Below are 25,826 nucleotides of genomic sequence, written 5' to 3'. Positions count from 1 at the left end.
CCAGTGCATTCTGCCAAAGGAAATTGTCTACCGGGGTGTGGTATAGCTCCCAGGCAATGTCTAGGTCGACAGACAAAAGGTCAACTATGACAAAAGTTCAAAACATGAAAAGATCGACATGAGTCTTTCAATTAGTACCCTCACATGGTCACTGCACTCAGCACACTCTACCTTTCCTTTCAGAGTTAACATGGATGGTAACGCATCAAAAAGACTCAAAAAATTGAAAGAACCGTGAAAAAACCCACGTCGACATTTTCATGTGTCGACATTTAGTTGGGATATGGTCGATTGGTTGACAGCATGTTGGTCGACAGTCATTAGGTCGACACCACTAGGTTGACATAGGACAAGGTCGACAGTCAAAAGATTGACAGGCGGTATTTCATGCCCTACCATCCACTATGGTGGGAGAATAAAAAAGTGTGCCTGAAGCTGCAAGGGGACGCGGTTCTATGTTTCAGTGTCAATGTCGACTGTGTCAACATTCGGGTCAAAAATCAGTGAAAAACCCCATGTCGACCTTTTGACTGTCGACCCTTTGACTGTCGACCTTGCCCATGTCAACCTAATGCTTGTGTCGACCTAATGACCCATCGACCTTGTTCCATGTCGACCTAGACCCGTGTTGACCTTTCAGCATGTCGACCTAGTGATGTCAATCTAATGACTGTCGATCAACATGCTGTAGACCTAATTATCCACACCCCTTAAGTCACTTTCCAACTTTTTGCTGACGACCTTTTGTCAATGTAACCTTTTGACTTTAGACCTTTTGGTGTCACCCTTTTGACTGTCTTCCTAGGCATTGGGAGGTATTCAGTGTAGGAAGCTATTTCCGACAGGGGAAAGAGCGGCCCCTGCCTATTCAATGCTGCAGTTTCCAACAGCATTAAAGGTGGATTTCTACAAAACAGATCCAACTTTAAAACAAGTCCGATCTGTTTTGTCAGAAATGGCCATGGATTGTCGAATTCACGGCTGTTTCTCAACAATCCATGTCTGTTCTGGCCGACAAGCCCACTTTTCAACACTCGACAGGTGGAACATTTAATTCCACCTGTCGAGTTGCAGGTGAGCTGACCGAAAACGGCCCAGGATTCCAACTGTCGGGACGTTTCAAAAGTCAAAATCCCACATTGAATACCCCTCATTGTCTGTGAGTCTTTTGGATCCAGCCTCGCAGGGTCTAGAACCAGCCCTGAATGCATCAGTGCTATTGTAGGTATCTGATTATTTCATAATATATCCATTATTTTCAATTTATAGCTGCTCAATATCTTTCCCAATATACTCAAACGTCTCCCGGGACCACACCAGAAAATATTCACACATTTGGACAAATTAAAAACATTTGTTAAAGAATCTGTAGAGGAGCACAGGAACACTGTCGACATGAACTGTCCCCGGGATTTCATTGACAGTTTCCTGATTAAGATGGAGCAGGTAAACTATATGCACACCAGATTGTGGAAAGACACAATGATTATTATTATTATTTTTTTTATTTTTTATTATAGTATTTCTTTTTTGTATGGTACAGAAGGCCCCCCTGGCGAGCCGGTGCGCCCTCTGACTGAGACGCGCGAGAGTCCCACACGCACACACGTCCCAGTTTCCTGGTGGCGGGGGATGCGGACCCTGCCCATCTCAGGGAGACGGGCATGGTTAAGGCGGGGAGGTGGGATCGGGCGGCAGGGATCTGCGGGGAACTCCGTAGAAAGGGGACGCACGCGTGTCTAGTGCACGCACGGCCCCTTCCGGGGGCTGGCGAATCTACTGCCTGCCCCTGCAAGAATGACGGGCGCTCCATCTGTATACACTCTTTAGGGGAGGATGCACTAACATCTGCCATCCCATTTCTCCTCCCTCCACCGGCTATCGCAGTGATACTAATGGCATATGCTCTAACCTATGCGATTAGTATCATAAATGGCAGCTTTTGCGATAAGAACTGCCCTTTGCAAAGCAGTCGGTGGAAGGTGAGCGGGTCTCCGGCAGCTCCCCCCTCCTCCTACCCGGCTCCCGCTTGCTGCTGCTGCGGGGCGGGCTCTGTATATATTGTATGTATGTATTTATATAATACTTAAAATAAATTTCAATTAATAACTGTCCTTTTGTGCTATATATCTACAGGAGAAGGATAAACCTGACACTGAATTCCACTTTGAGAATTTATTTGGGACAATTCTTGACCTGTTCTTTGCTGGAACTGAAACCACCAGCACGACTATGAAGTACTGCCTACTTATCCTTCTCAAATACCCAGATGTGGAAAGTAAGTCCAGATCAATCCCTTTGAGCAGCCTCATTATGTGCATTGCCTGTGACTTTTTTTAAAGTACAATCTCATATCAAAAAAATGATTCATGTTAGCGACCCGCCCTTGCTTTAAACGGAAGAAATCTTTGAAAAAACATTATTTCTAAATAACTGCTGTCAGGTTCCGCCGCAACTCCGCAACACAGTGTTGATTTCCAGCGCCGCATGCGGCTGTCTGTCTGAAAAGTGCCGTTCCATGTTTCAGCTGGGGGTTCATTTATGACTGCCACCATGACACACCTAATCAGCATGGACTCGAGTCTGGTTATAAGACTTTGAACAATTGTATTCTCTTTCCTGATCTAGCAATAATCATATGATCACATACACTAATCACCAAGGGGTATAAAAAGGGAATCCTGAGATCAGGAATCTGCCAGTACAACATTGATTATCTCCACGTAAAATGGCTCCAGGCTCTGTAGTTTTCTGCTGAACATGCTTGTTCTTAGGTCCAGCCGATTTCTGCTAAATCATCGGCCCAGCCGATTTTACCTTGTTATTTGACCCTGTTGTTCATATCCATTTACTACTCTCCAGCCATTAAAGCTCATCTCGGACAGTTTACCCACTCATTTGGTATCAGGGAGGGCCGCCACCTGCACGCCAGGCGTAGCTAAGCCCATTCCCCCTGGTGATGTACCCCAACATCCCCTGATCCTGGAATTCATCAACTCCTCATACAAATGCACATTATATGTGCAAGATCTATGTACAGTCACCCAGCTTCCTTCACGCGAACTCTAGCACCAACCCAGGTCAGAAAGCTTCCACGAGAACACAAGTGGTGGAAATTTACTAAGATGTGATGTGCTATGGGCAACCAATCAAAGAAAATGTATTATCTTCTATAAGTTGCTAATTAAATAAGAAGTAGATTCTGGCTGGTTTCCCATAGCAACATCCCATCTGGGATCTTAGTAAATTCCCCCCAGGTAAATGAGAATATTAAATAATTATTATATTTTTGTTTAGAACTATATTGTACCTGGTTAATGTTTTCGTAGTTTTTTTTTTTTAGTTATTTTATACCCTTAAAAAATGGCTTATTTATAGGTTAATAGCAATGAAACATTTTTGAAGTAAACAGTTTAGTAAGGTTTGAAAAACTGCAATAAAAAAAGGTAAGCAGTGGTTATATTTCCTTGAAGGTTTAACACTGTTTGACAGTCATTGTGAGACACATTACTCATGTCCTTCTTTACACAGGGAAGATCCAGGAAGAGCTAGACAATGTGATTGGTCAAAGTCGATGTCCCTCAGTGGAAGATCGTATCAAGATGCCATACACGGATGCAGTAATCCATGAGATTCAGAGAATTGCTGACATAGTACCCGTGGGACTCATGCATGCAACCAGCAAGGATACAGTGTTCAGAGGATACAATATCCCAAAGGTCAGACGTTTGCATGACAACCAAGAGCAATGTGTGAGATAAAATCATATTAGCAGTCTAGGAACACCTCTTATGACTATCATTAGACAGATAAACCTGTTTCCATAACCATAATGTACAAGGCACCATATATATAGCATGATAATGTAGCAAGAAAGAAATATCAAGTCAGCTAATATCAAACACAATAATAAATGCTGTGGCAATTATACATATATATACTAGTTGGCCCGTGGGAACATTTTGTATGCAAATAAAATATGATTAATTTTATAGCGAGGTTGGTGGTTTGTAGTAGGATGAAAGAAGAACTGGTTAATTTGTAGCCTTTTCCTGTAGCCGAGCAAAACTGATCATCTTAGCTGTACCGTATCCCGTATCGGAGCATCCAGGGAAAGAACTCATGGGCCAAAAGTACATGGGGTACTTGTTTCCTAGCACGGCGCCACTGATTTTGATTGTATCCATCAGGTCGGAAAAATCGGGTCGATTGCATCGCATGCCAACCAAATCGCATGCGATGCGATCGACCCGATTTTTACATTGGAATTAATGTAAAATGGTCCCTGAGACCCGATTTTACATTTCAATTTTACGATTTTACGATTTCAATGTAAAAAGCCCCAAAACCCCCCATTTTAATACTAAACCCCCCCTCATGTTTCAAATGCCCCCCCACCATTGTTAACGCCACCCCACTATCGACGCCAACCTGAAGCGTGGCAAGCGCAGCGAGCCCGCTAGGGGCGGCGGTACACGTCCTCCGACCTTTTCATACCCCTACTATCCACGTCAGCGTGGAGTTGATTTTTATATAGTGTGGCGAGCGCAGCGAGCCACCGAGCCCGAAGCGTGGCGAGCGCACGTGGATACCTTCACAGGTATCCGCGTGCGCTCGCCACACTTCGGGCTCGGTGTCTCGCTGCGCTCGCCACACTATATAAAATCAACTCCACACCGACGTGCATAGTAGGGGTATGAAAAGGTCGGAGGACGCGTACCGCCGCCCCTCGCGGGCTCGCTGCGCTCGCCACGCTTCGGGTTGGCGTCAATAGTGGGGTGGCGTTAACAATGAGGGGGGGCATTAAACATAATTTTTAACCATATTCAATGTGAAATGGGCCATATTGGCCCATTTCACATTGTAACCTATGTAAAATCGGGTTGATCGCGTTGATCACATCGCGGGCCATTATAATGGGCCGCGGTCAACCCGATTTTCACTTTAAAAAAAATTAACATTGTTCGCTATGGGAAAATCGGGTTGATCGCGTCGGTCGCATCGCGGCCCCTTATTAGGGGCAGTGATGGACTAGATTAACCTGATTTTGTCTTTCACCGGCAAATTAGCTATAGATATATCTTATGTTCTGTAGGTCCGACGCCGTGATCCGATCCGACGCGGGACCGCGCATCAGATCAGATGTCAAACACATGCGATTTTGGCCGATTTCACCCGATTAATCGGCCCAAAGGGCCGAAATCAGATGAAATCGGCCGAAAATCGCGTAGTGTATGGGGGCCTTTAGACACAAGCATTAGATTGAAGGAAGCGGGATCGACAGTCACAAGGTCAATATGATTTTTTCATGTTTTTTTTGGTGGCTATGTCGACATAGGTCAACATGGACACCAAATAAGTGTTCAGTGTCCCCTGGCATGGTTCGCCACACTCGCCATGCTTTTGGCACTATTCTAATCTAACTCTATGCCCTCTTGGATGGTTAAGTATGAACCAAGTCGGTCTAAAGCAAAAAAACTTGAAAAAGTCACATGGACCTTGTGTCATTCACGTTCCCATCGGCTTAACGCTTGTGTCTAAATTGCATTAATATCAAAGCATCAGGAGAAAAGGGTCCAATTTCCTAAATGCTGTTTTCGCAGGAAGAGCTTCTATACAAAGGTGATAATTAAATATAGAAGACACTAGGTGATTCATCGCGCCCTACGGGCGCTCTTCACATCGTCGTAGGGGGCTGCGCCCCATTAAAATAACACTGACGGAATCTGCTGCGCTATATAAGACACTGTCACGGAATCTGCTGCGCTATATAAGACACTGTAACGTAATCTGCTGCGCTATATAAGACACTGTAACGGAATCTGCTGCACTATATAAGACACTGTAACGGAATCTGCTGCGCTTTATAAGACACTGACGGAATCTGCTGGGCTATATAAGACACTGTGACGGAATCTGCTGCGCTATATAAGACACTGTAACGGAATCTGCTGCGCTATATAAGACACTGACGGAATCTGCTGCGCTATATAAGACACTGTCACGGAATCTGCTGCGCTATATAAGACACTGTAACGGAATCTGCTGCGCTATATAAGACACTGTAACGGAATCTGCTGCGCTATATAAGACACTGTCACGGAATCTGCTGCGCTATATAAGACACTGTAACGTAATCTGCTGCGCTATATAAGACACTGTAAGGCTGGTTTCACACACTCCGGCTCCTGTCGGACGGTGAAATCCCGCACGGCCAGGGAGCCGTGCCGTACACATTAGTTGTGAATGGACACTATTGTGTCCATTCACACGGGACGGCCACGACCCGGCCGCACGGTTGCAGCCGGATCCCGCCACTGGAAGGGACGGCTGCCAGGTTGTGGCTATCCCCTCCATGATAAACTAGTGTGTGCGGCACGGCTCCCTGGCCGTGCGGGATTTCACCGTCCGGCAGGAGCCGGAGTGTGTTAAACCAGCCTCACGGAATCTGCTGCACTATATAAGACACTGTAACGGAATCTGCTGCGCTATATAAGACACTGTAACGGAATCTGCTGCGCTATATAAGACACTGTAACGGAATCTGCTGCGCTATATAAGACACTAACGGAATCTGCTACGCTATATAAGACGCTGTAACGGAATCTGCTGCGCTATATAAGACACTGTAACGGAATCTGCTGTGCTATATAAGACACTGTCACGGAATCTGCTGCGCTATATAAGACACTGTAACGTAATCTGCTGCGCTATATAAGACACTGTAACGTAATCTGCTGCGCTATATAAGACACTGTAACGGAATCTGCTGCGCTATATAAGACACTATAACGGAATCTGCTGCGCTATATAAGACACTGTAACGGAATCTGCTGCGCTATATAAGACACTGTAACGGAATCTGCTGCGCTATATAAGACACTGACGGAATCTGCTGCGCTATATAAGACACTGTCACGGAATCTGCTGCGCTATATAAGACACTGTAACGGAATCTGCTGCGCTATATAAGACAGTGTAACGGAATCTGCTGCGCTATATAAGACACTAACGGAATCTGCTACGCTATATAAGACGCTGTGACGGAATCTGCTGCGCTATATAAGACACTGACGGAATCTGCTGCACTATATAAGACACTGAAACGGAATCTGCTGCGCTATATAAGACACTTTAACGGAATCTGCTGCGCTATATAAGACGCTGTAACGGAATCTGCTGCGCTATATAAGACACTGTAACGGAATCTGCTGCGCTATATAAGACACTAACGGAATCTGCTACGCTATATAAGATGCTGTAACGGAATCTGATACGCTATATAAGACACTGTAACGGAATCTGCTGCGCTATATAAGACACTGTAACGGAATCTGCTGCGCTATATAAGACACTGTAACGGAATCTGCTGCGCTATATAAGACACTGTAACGGAATCTGCTGCACTATATAAGACACTAACGGAATCTGCTGCGCTATATAAGACACTGACGGAATCTGCTGCACTATATAAGACACTGAAACGGAATCTGCTGCGCTATATAAGACACTTTAACGGAATCTGCTGCGCTATATAAGACGCTGTAACGGAATCTGCTGCGCTATATAAGACACTGTAACGGAATCTGCTGCGCTATATAAGACACTAACGGAATCTGCTACGCTATATAAGATGCTGTAACGGAATCTGATACGCTATATAAGACACTGTAACGGAATCTGCTGCGCTATATAAGACACTGTAACGGAATCTGCTGCGCTATATAAGACACTGTAACGGAATCTGCTGCGCTATATAAGACACTGTAACGGAATCTGCTGCACTATATAAGACACTAACGGAATCTGCTGCGCTATATAAGACACTGTAACGGAATCTGCTGCGCTATATAAGACACTGTAACGGAATCTGCTACGCTATATAAGACACTGTAACGGAATCTGCTGCGCTATATAAGACACTGTAATGGAATCTGCTGCGCTATATAAGACACTGTAACGGAATCTGCTGCGCTATATAAGACACTGTAACGGAATCTGCTGCGCTATATAAGACGCTGTAACGGAATCTGCTGCGCTATATAAGACACTGTAACGGAATCTGCTGCGCTATATAAGATGCTGTACCGGAATCTGCTGCGCTATATAAGACACTGTAACGGAATCTGCTGCACTATATAAGACACTGTAACGGAATCTGCTGCGCTATATAAGACGCTGTAACGGAATCTGCTGCGCTATATAAGACACTGTAACGGAATCTGCTGCGCTATATAAGACGCTGTAACGGAATCTGCTGCGCTATATAAGACACTGTAACTGAAACGGCTGCACTATATAAGACGCTGTAACGGAATCTGCTGCGCTATATAAGATGCTGTAAATAAATACAGCATCCCCGCCCCTCCCCTGGCCCCACCAATCCCCCAAACCCCAAGTTTATAACATCATTAATTAGCTATATAAAAAAAAATCCACCTTCACCTTGTAGATAAGGATCAATGATTGCAGCAGGTCCAGGGCAGCACGGGCAGCAGCAGAACACCTTCTCCTCCAGGCTACAGCCAGCACTTGGGATGGCTGATAACGCTGTTGTAGCCAGGGAGGAGGGTAGCATGGGCAGGTGGGTGACTGTAAGAGGAGTTATGCTGCGCTGCGCTGCCCGGAAGCCGGCCCGAGCAGCAGCAGCAGCAGTAGCAATAGAGAGCAGTGAATTAGCCGCCCGGCCTCACCGTCCGGTCCGTGACATTTGGACTGGGTGAGCAGGGCAAGAGGCAGGCGGCGGGCAGGGCAGCCGCCGGCGCCCGTTGCCTGTTAAGTTGTATTCTTAAGATCTAGTGCACCCTGCATCAAATGCTTTAAATGCCTCCAGGCTCCGGCTATCAGCAAGGGGGATTCAAGCAGCTCCACGCTATTCCATCCCCCTGCCGAGTGAGACAATCCTGAGGGTGAGAGGAGTCACACCCTCAGGGTTGTCTCACTCGGCAGGGTTATGGTATAGCGCAAAGCTCCGGTCCACTGCTGCTTAAAACCCCCTTGCTGACAGCCGGAGCCTGGAGGTAATTAACGCATTTACCACTACACTGCGGTGGGGGGGGGGGGGGGGTGTTGTTATCGGGGCAGGTGGCTTTGGCGGCGGCAGGACGCTTGTTAGGCTGAGCTGAGTGTCCTGACTCCTGAGGCTGCGCAGGCCAGACATTAAGGTGCCCGTGCGCAAGACGTAAAAGCTGGCTGCAGTGCTTAATGCAGCCTAAGCTAGCCTGCCTGCTTTTGGGGAACTGCAATTGTGGCCAGACATGATGGGTGGAAGGAGGCGGAACTGAGTTCCAGCTTCAATAAGAACTTCCGCCCCGTTCCGGCCCACTTTAACCCCTGGTTCTCTTCTTCTGTTATATATTTGGCTACGATCTTGCAGGCTGGGTGGTGTGTGACCCCGCCCAGCATTACAGCCGCAGATGATTGACACATGTAGCCAAATATATAAGAGATGATGACTGCCCCCAATACTTGTATTAATCTCGCAGCAAGTTCAATCCTTACATGTGGTAGGGAATATAGATTGTAAGCTCCACTGGGGCAGGGACTGATGTGAATGTTCAACTATACTCTGTACAGCGCTGCAGAATATGTGTGCACTATATAAATATATATATAATAAATAACTGGTAATAAATAAATAATAGAGTTCATTAGAAACGTATTGAAGTGCAACTATATTAATATCTATTTCTTGTGTTTAGGATACAATAGTTGCCCCGCTGCTGACATCTGTTCTGAAGGATTCTAAATATTTCAAATGCCCCAAACAATTTGACCCCGGTCACTTTTTGGATGAAGAAGGTCGTTTCCAGAACAATGAAGCCTTCCTGCCGTTTTCCATAGGTAACAATAACTTAAATTATCAATCAGTCAATCCAACCACCCTCCATATTTGCTGAGTAATAACACTTTCTTCTCAACCACAAACTGAGGGCCAGAATAAATTAGCGCTTATTATTTTTCTTTTAATACATTTTTGCTTTTGACATTATGGGATTTTTTTTTTTATTATTCAACTAATCAATTTGAAATCCACTGTGCATTAGCTGTAGAATTCTACGTACCTATTCATTGGTGGCTTGGTGTTGAAAACCAAAATATGAAAGGTGGTGGATGCAAAACTGCCATTGAATACAAGGTTTACTGATTTTCTCATTAAAATGTGAATTTATTTAATGATTTGATATGAAAGGTGGTTATTGAACTCCAGTTGGGTCCTTTGGGACCAAATTGTTGGTTTTTCACAGTAAATCACTGGTGTGATTAGTGAATTCCATTATCAACCCCACAAACCCATTTTATGATTGAGCTTTATTCCTACAAAGTAACTGCTCACTGATGAATTACAGGTCAGCACACTGGTCACTGGAGCACGTGGTCAGCATACTGGTCACTGGTGCACTGTGGTCAGCACACTGGTGCACTGTGGTCAGCACACTGGTTACTGGTGCACTGTGTTCAGCACAATGGTCACTGGTGCACTGTGGTCAGCACACCGGTTACTTGTGCACTCTGCTCAGCACACTGGTCATTGGTGCACTGTGGTCAGGTCACTGGTGCACTGTAGTCAGCTGACTGGTCACTGGTGCACTGTGGTCAACACACTGGTCACTGGTGCATTGTGGTTCCCATGCTGGTCACTGGTGCACTGTAGTCAGCACAGAGATCACTGGTGCACTGTGGTCAACACATTGTTCACTGGTGCACTTTGGTGAGCACATTGATCACTGGTGCACTTTGGTCAGCACACTGGTCACTGGTGCACTGTGGTCAGGTCACTGGTGCACTGTAGTCAGCCGACTGGTCACTGGTGCACTGTGGTCAACACACTGGTCACTGGTGCACTTTGGTGAGCACACTGATCACTGGTGCACTTTGGTGAGCACACTGATCACTGGTGCACTTTGGTGAGCACACTGATCACTGGTGCACTTTGGTCAGCACATTGGTGCACTGTGGTCAGGTCACTGGTGCACTATAGTCAGCCGACTGGTCACTGGTGCACTGTGGTCAGCACACTGGACACTGGTGCATTGTGGTTCCCATGCTGGTCAACTTACAGTATCTGTAATAACATATTTAAAACCTTATTAAAATTCTATGGGACTATTCAACTCCACCTCCGCCTTACGTATAACAGATGTACCCTTTCTCAATTCTTTCTAAAACTCCCATATTACTCTTAACACAAACATATAAAATCATTTATTTACAATTGGCTTTGTTAGTGTTTTGTAGCATACAGCATGTGCATGGTACTGTACAGTATTTTTAAGGTTCGAGGAAGTGGAAGTAAAGTAATCGGATTTCCTACTGCGTATTACTGTGTATTTCTATTCTAATAATAGTTTTTTTTTATTGTTTATAGGAAAAAGGAGCTGCCTCGGGGAGGGTCTGGCCCGAATGGAAATATTTCTTTTCCTGACAACTGTTTTGCAAAAGTTTAATCTAAGATCGGACACAGCTTGTAGTGATATCGATATTACACCAGAACCAAAGAAAAATGGGGGTGTTCCTAGGACATATAAGACTTATGTGACCCCGAGATGTTAACATATTTTGGTCTGTTATTTATACATACTTCCCTACTTTTGCGTTCTCTCGGAGAGGCAACCTGTAGGCAACTTTGGGGGTAGGGCTGAACCCCTGACATCTACAAGCCCCACCCCCACTTGTTGGGATTAACGGGTCCGGAGGAGGAGCAGGGCTTAATTGATGCGAATGGTGTCATTTTATACCAGCCCTCTTCCTTCTGGCACGCAAATGACCATCATTATCTCTCAATTGTGCCTGTTTCACTGGGGTGCGGGCAGAATGCGTAAAGTATGCCTGCTCTTCCGGGGATGTGGGTGGTTCCGTAAGAAATTGGGAGCCTCCCGCAACTTCTGGGAAAGTAGGCAAGTACGGAGCAATAAAATAATGATATATTTTAATTGTATTGAAAGGGTAGTGTGAGAAAATGACAGCTGTTAATAATGTTTTAATTAAATAAAATTTTCTGTGTGTTTTTTTTATTTTTATTATTATGACCACCACATTAAAGAGGTGCTCATGATTTTGATAATTTGGCTTTGTACCATTGACCAAAGATACACACTAGCTACTGTATAACAAACTGTATACAGGGGCGCTGACAGGTCGGCCGGCCCCAGTAACATGTAGGGGGCGTGACCACTAGGCAGGGCCTCCTCATTGCACACACAGAGGGAGAGAGAGGACAGGCTGCAACTGTCTCTCTCCCCTGCTCAGCATACGGCACTGAGCAGCGTGTGATGAGCTGGGGAGAGAGGCTGTGCTGCGGCGGCAGCCTGTCATCTCTCTCCCCACTGCCCATTTACCTGCAACGGAGGAGGACAGAGCAGGACCTGGGCTTGTGCCACCCACATGTGTCGCCTAGCTTAGTCATCCAGTTACCTCTGGGCAACCTTTTGGCCTATAAACAATATTGTGAGGTAAAAATGAGTGGAAATGAATGTCATTCCAGAAGGGTGGTTTTGGCAAAACGAATACAGATCCAAAACACGGACGGAGATCCAAAACCAAAACACAAAATACGAAAAGTGTCCGGTGCACAGGAAGAGCACCCAATCAGAAGCTACAGCAGGGGTGGGCAACTATTTTGGCTGGGGGGCCGCTTAACACTTAAATACCCAGTAAATATTCGAGGGCCGCACACACACACACACACACACACATGCAAAGTGGGGCCCCTACCTACACAACTTATAATATATATATAAATATATATATATATATATGAACACATATAAAATAATATAGGCCCAACTGGCAGCTGCTCACTAATTTTTAAGGGCCGTGGAGCAAGGGGAGCCAGGATATTATATATGTGTAGTGAATGAAGGATTTTTCAACAGGTTTTATATTGTGGGTCGAAAAACGGACACTTTTTTCATCTGAGTGCCTCCTTCATTCACTGCCTATCCATCGCCATTTTGGATGGGCACCAGGGTTGGAGAACAGAGAGGGAGAGTGCCAGGCCACCAGAAATATATATATATATATATATATATATATATATATATATATACCTATACATACATATATACCTATATATATACCTATATATACCTCTATATATATATATATATATATGTATATATATATATAGATATATATATATACTGGTTTGTAGCGGCCCGGCACTCTCCTAAATATTGCAGCAGGCCCCGGTGCCTTCCCGAATGGAGGTAGATAAATGGGCAGTGATGGGCGGCACTCGGAGGTAACTTTCAAACGGTTTAATCAGGTGCGGCAAACGACCAACGTTTCGGGGTGCGGTAACCCCTTTGTCAAGGTGCTCAAACGGAAAACAAGTGCAAAATAAAACATCTTACCTTTAAAGGTGAACATGGACAGTCCTCCCCGTCCTCCCCCGTGTGTGCGCGCCATGCAGAGCCTTCCGGTACGGAAGTTCAGAGGGCGGAAGTCGTCAGAGCCTGTGTGCTACTGACACGCTGGTGACCCGCATGCTGTGAGTAGTCATGGCAACCTTCCGGATACAGCAGTGTCTGCACCGTCGGCTCTGTCTGACGCGGACAACACTAAAGGGGCAACAAAGAGAAATGTTTACAAGTGCATCATGGTGACTCAATATAATAAAAGCGTGCATATCAATAATACAATTTAAAAAGCATGTTATGGTGCCCTGTGTATAGACGCATCAGAGTGCGTGTATCAATAAGACGCTCCTGTCATTCAGTAAGGAGCGACCGCTGTGCAGTACAGTAAAGGGGCTGATTGAAAGTGACATGTGCATGTAGTAAACTAAATTAAAAAGCGTTTCCAGTACCCCTTAGGGGGGGGGGGGTTGTAGTCAGGTTATCAGTTACAGTGAAACATGGGACATATAATGTACTTGAGGAGCGAACCTCTTTAGGCATTTATTGGGTGGCAGAAACCCTTGTTAAGGGGGAGAAAAGAAAAGGAAGTTCTCAGATACTCGGGAGAGAGTCACGGCCACCGTGGTGGTATTGCAATGTTATGACTACTGTTTGGCAATTCTTTTAGGGGGGTTTCTTTCTCATAAAAATATGGACAACGGCAGTGTGTCATTAAGTCCCTCAGGCTTGGTGGTACTGAGACGATGGATCCATCTCGCTTCTAGTCTCAATAATTTTAGATCTCGGTCACCTCCTCGGATGGAAAGTGGGACGTGGTCAACTAGCATGTGTTTAAGATCCGACAGTTTGTGTCTGTGTTCACCGAAGTGTTTGGCCACCGGTTGTTCCTGGCTGTTATTCTTCTTCTTGGGATGTAAGACTTGACTGATGGCCGATCTATGGAGGGCCATCCTCTCCCTGGCTGTTCGGATAGTTTTACCCACATATAGCAGGTTGCATGGGCATTTGATGACGTATATCACATGTGTGGACAGACAGTTGAGGACATATTTTATGGGGAAGGACCTGCCATTACGAGGGTGTACAAAGGCTGGACCTGTTAGCATGTCCTGGCAGGTGGTGCACTTGATGCACTTGTAGCACCCGTTAGCCCTGGATAGAAAATTCTGTGAAGGCTGACTGGATCTCCCAAAGTCCGTGATGTCATTATGGACTATGGTGTCCTTGATACTGCGGCCTTTTTTGTAGCACAGCATGGGCACCTGGCTATTGAGACCTGGTAGGCTCTTGTCCGTCTTAATTATTGGCCACAAGGCCTTGGTTGCCCTAGGTAGTATGCTGCTGGATGTGCTTAGTTTGACCACAAATGGTAGGCGGTTTGTGTTATGGATCCCGGTTTTGGTTTCAGCTGACATCAGGGTATTCCGATCCAACGTTAGAATCGCCTTTTGCTGCTGAGCCAGTTGGTGGGGGTCATAGCCTCTAACTTCAAACTTGGCACTGATGTCTTCCAGGACCTCTGGTAAAGAATCTCTATCACTGATGATTCTGGCCGCTCTGATCATTTGTGATCTCGGTAGGGCTTTCTTTAATGCCAATGGATGGAAGCTGTTGGCTTTTAGGGCTACATTGCGGTCCGTTGGCTTTGTGTATAAGCTCATGGACAGTGTGCCGTGTTCTAATTTGACCAGGACGTCCAGGTAGTTTATCTCTCTCTCAGACCATTGACAGGTGACCTTAATGGGTGACTGTCTGCTGTTAATGCTGTTTTCTAGGGCCTCCACCTCGTTGGAGTTGCCCGTCCATACCAGGAAGAGATCATCAATATACCTGGTTAGTGCCAGGATCTTGCCTCTGGCTAAGGGGTTTTCATCAAACATCTGTTTTTCTTGTCTGAACATATAGATGTTGGCAAAAGATGGAGAGATCGGACTCCCCATTGCACAACCCGATTTTTGTCTGTAAAAAGCACCATTGAATAGGAAATAGTTCCTCGTCAAGGTAAGTCTCATGAGGTCCATGAACAAGTCCAAGTTCAGGTCAGTCATGTCATTGCTGCTTAGAAACTCTCTCATCACTTCCAGACCTTCCTCCTGGGGGATACTAGTGTACAAGCTAGTTATGTCCATGGTGACCAATAAGGCCGCATCTGGTATAGATGGTAATTGGGCCAAAACATTTAAAAAGTCTGTAGTGTCACGTATGTGTGACGGCTGCCGTATGATTATTGGTTGTACGATCCCATCCAAAAGTTGAGAGATTGGCTGAAAGATGGAATTATGGGCACTAATGATCGGACGGCCAGGTGGATCCTGTAGTGCCTTATGTATTTTAGGAACCGTAAACAGAATTGGTACCACAGGATGTTCTTGTTTTAGGGCTGTGTAGAGTTTCTCTGTGATGAATCGACAGTTTAAGGCCTCCTTGAGGGTGGTATCCACCTCCCGGTTGTATTTATCGGTGGGGTCTTGGGACAGCTTCTCATACACTGACGTGTCGCTGAGTTGTCGATTGATCTCAGATGTGTACGTGGTCAGGTTCTGCACAACCAAACCTCCGCCCTTATCAGCTGGCCTGAATACCACATCCCGGTAAGACCCCAGTGCTTTAAGTGCTTCTTGCTCCTGTCTGGTCAGGTTGCTATGGGTCGGGTGCGGGGCTTGTAGATATCTCGTTACCGAGTCATCCATGAGGCGCAGGTAGGACGAAATGGAGGAATTATTGGACTGTGGGTCAAATTTGGATAGTTTTCTTTGACTAATAAATTGGTGGTGAGGAGAGGAATCAATTATTCTTGGTTGGGCTTGGAAATATTCTTGTAATCTCAAGCTTCGGCCAAACCGATGCAGATCAGTCTTCCACGATAAATCGTCGTGTTTGGTAGTTGGTATAAAGGATAGGCCGTAATTGAGAACTCTCATCTCCACCTCACTGAACTGTCGGTCAGACAGATTGTACACTATGGATTCTGGCGTGCAGCGGCTTTTATGTATCCGCGTGCTCTGGCCCCCCCTACGGGTGGTCGGTCTGCGGTTTGGTAAGCCCCTTTGGCCCTTCGTGGCCTTCCGGCCGGTTCGTCTAAAGGGACAGCTTGGTTGGGTGTATCAGGTTCCACCTGAAAGTCACTGTCCGCATCTGATGAATGTGCCGGTATTCTGGGGGTTGCACTCCTCGCCCTTCTTTGTGAACGTTGTCCATATTTTTATGAGAAAGAAACCCCCCTAAAAGAATTGCCAAACAGTAGTCATAACATTGCAATACCACCACGGTGGCCGTGACTCTCTCCCGAGTATCTGAGAACTTCCTTTTCTTTTCTCCCCCTTAACAAGGGTTTCTGCCACCCAATAAATGCCTAAAGAGGTTCGCTCCTCAAGTACATTATATGTCCCATGTTTCACTGTAACTGATAACCTGACTACAACCCCCCCCCCCCCCCCCTAAGGGGTACTGGAAACGCTTTTTAATTTAGTTTACTACATGCACATGTCACTTTCAATCAGCCCCTTTACTGTACTGCACAGCGGTCGCTCCTTACTGAATGACAGGAGCGTCTTATTGATACACGCACTCTGATGCGTCTATACACAGGGCACCATAACATGCTTTTTAAATTGTATTATTGATATGCACGCTTTTATTATATTGAGTCACCATGATGCACTTGTAAACATTTCTCTTTGTTGCCCCTTTAGTGTTGTCCGCGTCAGACAGAGCCGACGGTGCAGACACTGCTGTATCCGGAAGGTTGCCATGACTACTCACAGCATGCGGGTCACCAGCGTGTCAGTAGCACACAGGCTCTGACGACTTCCGCCCTCTGAACTTCCGTACCGGAAGGCTCTGCATGGCGCGCACACACGGGGGAGGACGGGGAGGACTGTCCATGTTCACCTTTAAAGGTAAGATGTTTTATTTTGCACTTGTTTTCCGTTTGAGCACCTTGACAAAGGGGTTACCGCACCCCGAAACGTTGGTCGTTTGCCGCACCTGATTAAACCGTTTGAAAGTTACCTCCGAGTGCCGCCCATCACTGCCCATTTATATATATATATATATATATATATATATATATATATATATATAAAGGTTGAGTATCCCTTATCCGAAATGCTCGGGACCACGAGCATTCCGGATAAGGGAATATTCCGTTTTTTGGAATAATTTTTTTTAGCCATACTTACCTGCCCCTGGTGGGTCCCCGATGGTCCCTCGGGGTCCATGGAGTCCTCCGGTGTCCACGGCAGGCCACCAGCACCGTCCCCGGCGTCTCCAGCGGTCCCAGGAGTGCTTTGCGCAAGTTCGCAGGCGCGCCGGTGACGTCACCGGCGCGCGCGCGCACTCGCGCAAAGCTCTCCTGGGACCGCTGGAGACGCCGGAGAGGATGCTAAAGGCCTGCTATGGACGCCGGAGGACTTGGTAAGTATTAAAAGAGGGTTGGGGGGGGAGGGGGGAAACAATTTTTTTTTTTAATTATTCAAAAAAAACACGGTTTTTGGAATAATTCGGATACGGGATGCCCGGATACGGGATACCCGACCTGTATATATATATATATATATATATATATATATATATATATATATATATATATATATATATATATATATATATATAGCATATTCACATAGAATATTTTCTGTCAGCTCCTTACTTTTATTATTTTTATTTATTTATTATTTTTCAGGTGCTGAGAGAGGGGAAGCCTCCTGCCATTGCTGGAGATGCCTGCATAGCCGTCAGCCGCGTCATGCACAACCCGGCAAAACCCGACTTCAGTGCGCCCGCCTCAGCTGCATCAACCAATGGCGGGGAGTTGGCTGCCGCGTCACTCCCACACTCCCAGTAATTCTGTGCGCGGCGGGCACAGTCTTGCAGTACCGAACTTTTAGCCCTGCGGCTGCCGGTTAAATGACAAGCGGCTCAGCTAGTCGGGCCGCTTGTCATAGTGTAAGAAGTCAGTGCGGCGGGCCAGACCTGAGCGTCTCGCGGGCCACATCCGGCCCGCGGGCTGCCTGTTGCCCACCGCTGAGCTACAGGAACAGAGAACCCACTGCATTGCAGCCAGTGCCTGTTTAACCAATAGGCTGATTATGCTGCACCCTAGGGTGGCAGGACTGGTGGGGGAGAACCCTTGCAGATGACAGTCGAGGAATATAATAAGGCCTAATTTATTCCATGCTTCTTAGCCTACTTGCCTAACTGACCCTCTACATTAGGGTGATAGCTCAGAACATACTTGTCTACCTGACCCTCTCCATGAGGGAGAAAATGCTCTGTTCCCAGACATCCACGGTAATGTAGGATTGCCATCACCCGTGGTGACACCTTTCTTATCAATTACCTTGCTCCCCACAGGTGATGGCAATCATACATTACCAGGGAAGGAACAGAGCATTTTCTCCCTCCTGAAGAGTGTCAAGTAGGCAAGTATGTTCTTAGCTATCACCCTAATGCAGAGGTTCCCAAACGCGGTCCTCAAGGCACCCCAACGGTCCAGGTATTAAGTATATCCATGCCTGGCCACAGGTGACTTAATTAGTATCTCAGTCAGTCTGATTTAACCATCTGTGCTGAGCCATGGATATACCTAAAACCTGGACCGTTGGGGTGCCTTGAGGACCGCGTTTGGGAACCTCTGCCCTAATGTACTGTGAGGGATAGAGTTCTAAAGGTGACTTCCAGAAGGATGAACCAATGAAAAATACTGATGGAACCATTACTTTATGTACAATGTGCTACAGTGTCAGCTGGGCAGCCGATAGCTATGTCTCCTTCACACACCACAAGCATTAGATCATACATGCCAGTTGTATTACCTTTGTTACCTACACATGGGCAGTAGGACTGGTGGGTCCCTGAGTGCTCATACACGTGTGTTTAGCAGTATTACAGGGAGAGCTACATGTATATTAGCCTAGGGCACCTGGAACCTTTTATCAGGCACTGATCGCAGCACGTAGTCCTGGCATCCGGATCCGCTAGGCAACCAGAGAAAGAGAGGGGGGTTGTAGGAGAGGAGGGGGTTAAAGGAGGGTGGATTGTAGAGGAGGAGATGGGGGTTAGAGTAGGATGGGGGTGTAGAGCAGGAGTGGAGGGTTATATTGTTGGAAAGAGGAGGGTTGTAGAAGAGGAGAGGGGTTGTAGGAGGGGGGTTGTAGTGGGGGGAGAGTAGGGGTTTGAAAATTTAGTGACAGCCATTAATCCTCCCTCAGTCATAGTGCATGTACCTCAGGGTGCTCTCCTTCTGTGCTGGGCCTCCCACTTGGTCCTATCCCCAGTGCGAGGCCTCCTCCCCGCGATCCGCGGCACCAGGTTTTCAATGCATAGCAGCTGGCCTCCTCCTCCCCACAATCCCCGGAGCATTGTCTCTTCCTCCCTGCAAACCTAGGAGCATGGCCTCCTACTCCCGCGATCCCCGACGCAGTGCTTCCTCCTCTCTGCGATCCCCGCCGACGCTGCCTTGGCTGCGCCAGTTCCTGCAGCTGTATTGAGTGTGAGCATGAGAGGAGACCCAGCACCAGAGAGATGCAGCCCTGTGCTGCCAGCGGCGGGTCTTGCGCTCAGAGCTGCACAAACTAACGGAGCCAAGACAGCAGCCACTGCCACGCACCTTTAGTTAAAAAAAAAAAATAATAATTAAGGAGGATGCAGGGGAATGCACGCTGGGCCCTCGGGCCTCCAGAGCCGCTGGGCCCCGTAGCAGCTGCACACTCTGTAGTTACGCCACTGCCTGTGGTGAAACACCTATCTTACCAATTACCCAGCTCCCCACAGATGATGGCAATCATACATTACCAGGGAAGGCCAGGAACAAAGGATTTTCTCCCTGAAAGTCAGGTAGGCAACCATGTTATAAAACAGTGGTGTCAAACTCATGGTCTTCCAGCAGTTGTGAAACTACACTTCCCAGCATGCCCTGCCACAGATTTTATATAAAGGATTGCTAAAACTGTGGCAGAGCATGCTGGGAAGTGTAGTTTCACAACTTCTGGAGGGACGTGAGTTTGACACCACTGTTCTAGAATTTCAAGAGCATCGATCTCTTCTCTAATACCACTTTCACATCGCCGAAACACGTTTTAAAAACCGGTATTTTAAAACGGTAATTGAAACGGGTCAGAGCCTTAACATTGCCGCAGATTACCGTTTTAAATACCGGTTAAGTCTCATTCAACATAGCAGTGAAACCGGTTCATCACGAACACGTTTCAAGCCAGAGTGTCAACATTGCCTGTCATTTTGCTCTGTAGCTTGTGTTGTTTGCCTGAAATACCGTTTCAGACACATTGTACACATTCACATTGCACAAAAAACGGCAAGGAACCGTGTAGGACTCTGCTTTTTACACGGTTCGAAATGCCAGTTAACTTTAAATGGTAAATCGGCTGTGGTGCATTCACAGTGCAGGCTTAAACGTTTTAAAAAGGGAAAAAAACGGCAATTTACCGTTTTAAAAGTGCGATGTGAAAGGGGTATAATACTTTCTATATGGCCATTTAGCATAGGGGAGAAGGTGGAGACAAAAGGGACGGGATGGAATGAAGAGGGGAGGGCGGGGAGAAGATAATCAGGGAAAGCAGCAGAAGGAATGTAGTCACTGTAGCTTGTTATGCTGCAGACTGATCACCCTACGCACAAAGAAAATCCTATAGGAACTTTCATTTTGCAATGTTTGAACTGATCTTAGTTCCTTAAAGCATCTATGAAAGTGTTTTATCCAAAAAGAATGGACAGGGGGGAAAAATGAGGAACTTTGTGTCCAGGAAAAACAGGTTGCACCAGTGTATTCTGAGATGGAAACACTGCTCACTTGTATCACCAGCTAGAGTAGCTAGGCATGGATGGGCCCCCTCCTCAATTACTGAGCCCCTGGGAGGAGCTGGGTTCAATACTTATACATGTGGGAGGTCCTGACATGCAGTAACGTACAGTATAGAAGAACTGAGTACTGTGGGCAAGTTCTGTGGGCAGCAGACTAGAAGAGCAGTACTAGGAGGTAAACAAGATATGTGCGTTGTGCTGCAAGTGTGAGTGAATGGCTGAATATCACAATGCTAACTGACAATAGTCACCGTGTAACTTTACAGTTTATGGTTTATTATACATGATTTTCAAATATAAGACATTCTGAAGTATATATATATATATATATACTGACAGCAACGTTTTAAAATATGTAGAGAATATTTTGCTGCTGAGCCAGTGTCCATCTGCAGGTCACATGAGATGCTACTGCATGGCAGGGGATCCTAAAGCACTACAGATCCCATCATGCCCTGTTTACTGAATGTGATTATTGTTTGCCATATTTAGCTTTAAAGCCTAGGACAGGCCGTTATGTACAATTATCGGTATACGGTCTTTAGGCTGACATGCATTGAGTCCACCACTGTCGTCACATGAAATATGTCGACATGGCCAATGTTGACAGGGTTGGAATGTCGACACAAGAATTAGGTCAACAATAGCTAGGTCTACAGTCAAAGGTCAACATGAATTTTTCACGTTTTATTTGGAGCTGCTATGTGCCGACAGGTGATACTTCATGCCTACCATCCACTAGGTGGTGGAGGGAGAATAGACTAGTGTTCCAAGTATAGCGAGGCACCGGGCCCAAAGCATGTCGAGCGTAGCGGTACACTTTGACGGTGTCTATGTCGACCATGTCGACATTCAGGGCAAAAAAGCTTTTGACTGTCAACCTTTTGACTGTCGACATAGCCTTTGTCAGTCTTAGCCATGTCAACCTATTTCATTTGTCGAACTAAGCCAAGTCGACATTCTGTGATCGACCCATACCCCAGTTATCAACTCTTGTCTTTATTTAGAAAAGAATATAAAGCTGCACCTCTATGCAAATGCCTGTACGTTAAAAAATTTAAGACCGGGATAATGTAAAAACCGGAACCGGAACAGACCCTAATATGCTGGACTGGACAAGCTCCATTCATCAAACACTGCCATTCCAGAGCTTGTAGTGTCCCATCCGTGCCTGTCTGGTGGGAGTCCTGTACAGAGGGGGCCTGTGACAGCTGTCACCGGGGGGGGGGGGGGGGTGTTTGGGATGGAAAAATTATAAAATTATATACCCCGTACGGTTTGGACAATTCCGGGTTTACTACATTCCTGGACCATACAGGGAGGCTGCAATCTCTCCTTCCTCGTCTCCCAGGTGTCACAGGCACCGCCACCTGATGGGAAATCCCCCAGACAGGCACCCCTGTTTCTGGTCGACCCTGCTTAGTGGAATGTGTCTAGTTAGATGCCTAAAGATTGTTGACTGCATATAGACAGAAACGACACAAGCGTTAGGTCGATGGGAGTGTGGTCGACAGTCACATGGTCGACGTGAGTGTTTCAAATTTTTTGGTGCAGGTAGACTTGGTTCATACTTTACTATCCGACCCGAACTTTTCAAAGCCGCTAGGGCTTTTTTACCGGGATTTAAAATAACAATCACGATTGTCATTTGCATCCTGATGAAAGTACCCTAGAGCAGATATGTCCAAACTAGGACCCTCCAGCTGTTGTGAAACTACACTACCTGGTAATTATATATATATACACAGGTATTCAAATGAAGATCTTTATTTTGTATAGCCGGTCCATTGGCATAACAATAGCCCCACAGACCCCGCGGTTGCGGGGAGGCGATGTATAGGTGTGGGAACCTGGGTCTGTGGGGCTATTGTAATACCGCTGCCACTGCAGGGCGCTCACCTGTGGTCGGAGCCCCGAACCTTTGTCTGCGCCGCAGTGCCGGCTCCCCTCTCCCCTCCTGGCTTTTGCTTCTAATCTAAACGGACCATACCAAAATGTCCGCCCCCATACAGCAGAAAATTATCTGCTGTATGGGGGCAGACATTTTGTGATGGTCCGTTTTCATTAGACACTGGACTCGGAGCCAGGAGTGGACAGGGGAGCCGGGACCACAGACAAATCCTCTGCGGGTCCCGGGCTCCGACCACAGGTGAGCTCCCGGCAGGCGGCAAGACGGGGGGGTGGGGGGGGGGGTAACTGTGCTATTGAGGGTAGCAGCAACTATACTAATCCTCCCTGTTAGTGGAGGAAAAAAGAAACAGGAATGGAAATAGTAAAGTGCGCTAGTGGGATACCACCACCTTGGAACCACAACTTCCCCTCATAGGCTTGAGGGAAATAACCACTTCAAAGAATAGAATTGTCTTTATTTCATAAAATTAACAGTTTCCAATTTTTTTTTAAACAATGCTTAAAACATATGACATCCAATACATTCTGGTCATGAAAGTTTTAAACCCTTTAATGTCCTGCATGCTGATACTTGTGGTTCTCTAACTACCTGTATGCGGGGCAACTTGATGGGACAGGTACTGTAGTTCTACAGGTAGAACACAATATATATATATATTTTTTTTTTTACAACAAATACTATCAACTTGGCACCCACTGGCCAGGGGTGCTGCAGATAGTCCAGGCTTCAGGCCTGGCCCTTGGGTACCCTGACAGGGTATGACTCCTTTATTATCTCACTGAGCCGTGCATGCTTCTGCAAATTTGGTTGGCAAAAGGTGGTCTATATGCCATTCGTATGTTCAACTGAAATTTCGGATGAATTTACTGATATGAATGACAGTAAGTTTACGTGTTGGGCTGGTGCTTATGCAAAAGTCCTGCTAAGTTTGGCTGATGGTCTATTGATTTGTATATGAACTTAGACAGATGTTATAACCAAGCGCAGGGCACTAATTATAGTCCTAGCTGCCGCTTATAAGGGATACTCAACCCTTGGGAAGGACAACAATCAAAGAAAAACAGTGTAAGCGGCGCTTTAAGGACTACAATTCAAGTATCAAAATATGATTTATTTATATATAAAAAAACAATAAATACAGTATATAGTACCACCGGCCGGCAGAAAATACAATTATCCCAACATATATAGACAAAAATTATGTTTTAAAAACACATTACTGCATAATCAAATAACTCCTCCACGGTTATAGTATTCCAGCTAATAGACCTTTTTGTAGTCACCCAGCTGGGTTTTTTTCCTAGAGGCTCTTTTTAGCCTTGGGTGAGGTTTTGCATAGAATAGTAATAATGTCCTGTTTGTTTCAGGGAGAATAAGTGAGGATTTTAATCTTATCCAGCATCAAGCAATTAATGGTAAGCAGGTTAGTCAGTCACACTTTAAGATTTTAGTTAGTCTTTTTAGACCAGGCAACTTCAAAACAAGCTGTTTAGTGCTCACTCATTCAGCCAATTAGTATAGAATGGATTCAATACTTATGCTCCGTTGGACCCGGGCAGGAGGGTTTGGATTTGTACTCCACTGGGGGCAAGATGCGGCTCACCTGGAGCGGGTCCCCGGCTGCTGGTCTTCCCGTTGTATGCAGCCTTCTCAAGGACTCCCGGCTCCGGCGTTAGTTTCCCCGGCTCGAGTGGTAGCAGTATCTGATGAAGCCGCTGACGTATTGAAGGCGGGGAAACGCGTCATCCATCCTACCGTCACTTCCGACTACTGCTCATTCTGCTCATTAAGACTCATTCTCCCTGAAACAAACAGGACATTATTACTATTCTATGCAAAACCTCACCCAAGGCTTAAAAGAGCCTCTAGGAAAAAAAAACAGCTGGGTGACTACAAAAAGGTCGATTAGCTGGAATACTATAACCGTGGAGGAGTTATTTGATTATGCAGTAATGTGTTTTTAAAACATAATTTTTGTCTATATATTTTTTTCGATAATTGTATTTTCTGCCGGCCGGTGGTACTATATACTGTATTTATTGTTTTTTTATATATAAATAAATTATATTTTGATACTTGAATTGTAGTCATTAAAGCGCCGCTTACACTGTTTTTCTTTGTATATGAACTGTATGTTCTACTGTGACTTACTTTTTTAAATTCGAGAAATCTGACAATTATTGTGCTTAGTAAATTTCTAAAATAGGATTCCCGGCAGATTTTGCCTCCTTAATAGCCATTAGATTTTAGTAAATATTGTCCATGCTCTCAGGCAGTAATGCTAAACACTATGTAACCATGTTTTAGTGACAATTTAATGGCAGATGTGAAGTGGGGATCAGAGATCATGTGGAAGGCTGATTTTGTTTTTATTGCTGAAACACTTCAAGGGTTTTAGTTGGCCAATTACTGGTCTACAGCAGGGTTGCCGACTTTAATATTCTCCTCTCCGGGAAAAGCCCCGCCCCCATGACGGTAAACAGGTGAATTTGCTTATCTCCGTGGAGGGGGGGGGCTAAAATGACGCAATTTTGCCATTTTAGCTCAGCCCTCTCCTCTGAGACCAGCGGATTGCGGCATTTAAATGCCGCGATCGGGGGCGCAGCGGGGGTCCCCCCTGAATCCGGGAGGGTTGCCCACCCTTCCGGCGATTTTCGGGAGACTCCTGGCCATTCCGGGAGGGTAGGCAACCCTGGTCTACAGTGACTTACAATTCCTGTCTCCATTATAGT

The 25,826-nt window shown here is 46.0% G+C and overlaps 1 protein-coding gene across 1 annotated transcript in view; it reads left to right on the top strand.

Moving 5' to 3' along the window:
* Positions 1–11,958, top strand: part of LOC146036030 (cytochrome P450 2C8-like) — a 28,063-nt gene extending 16,105 nt beyond the window's left edge. The window contains exons 5-9 of the mRNA XM_083159796.1: positions 1,270–1,446; positions 2,137–2,278; positions 3,532–3,719; positions 9,702–9,843; positions 11,369–11,958. Of these exons, the coding sequence (XP_083015922.1) occupies positions 1,270–1,446; positions 2,137–2,278; positions 3,532–3,719; positions 9,702–9,843; positions 11,369–11,553 (834 nt within the window). The 3' untranslated portion in view covers positions 11,554–11,958. The remainder of the gene's footprint in view (positions 1–1,269; positions 1,447–2,136; positions 2,279–3,531; positions 3,720–9,701; positions 9,844–11,368) is intronic.
* Positions 11,959–25,826: the final 13,868 nt, after the last annotated feature.

Source organism: Crinia signifera, chromosome 9 (genome assembly GCF_055691185.1).
Source record: "Crinia signifera chromosome 9, ASM5569118v1, whole genome shotgun sequence".
Taxonomy (NCBI): Eukaryota; Metazoa; Chordata; class Amphibia; order Anura; family Myobatrachidae; genus Crinia; species Crinia signifera.
This window is presented reverse-complemented; position numbering and strand designations above follow the sequence as displayed.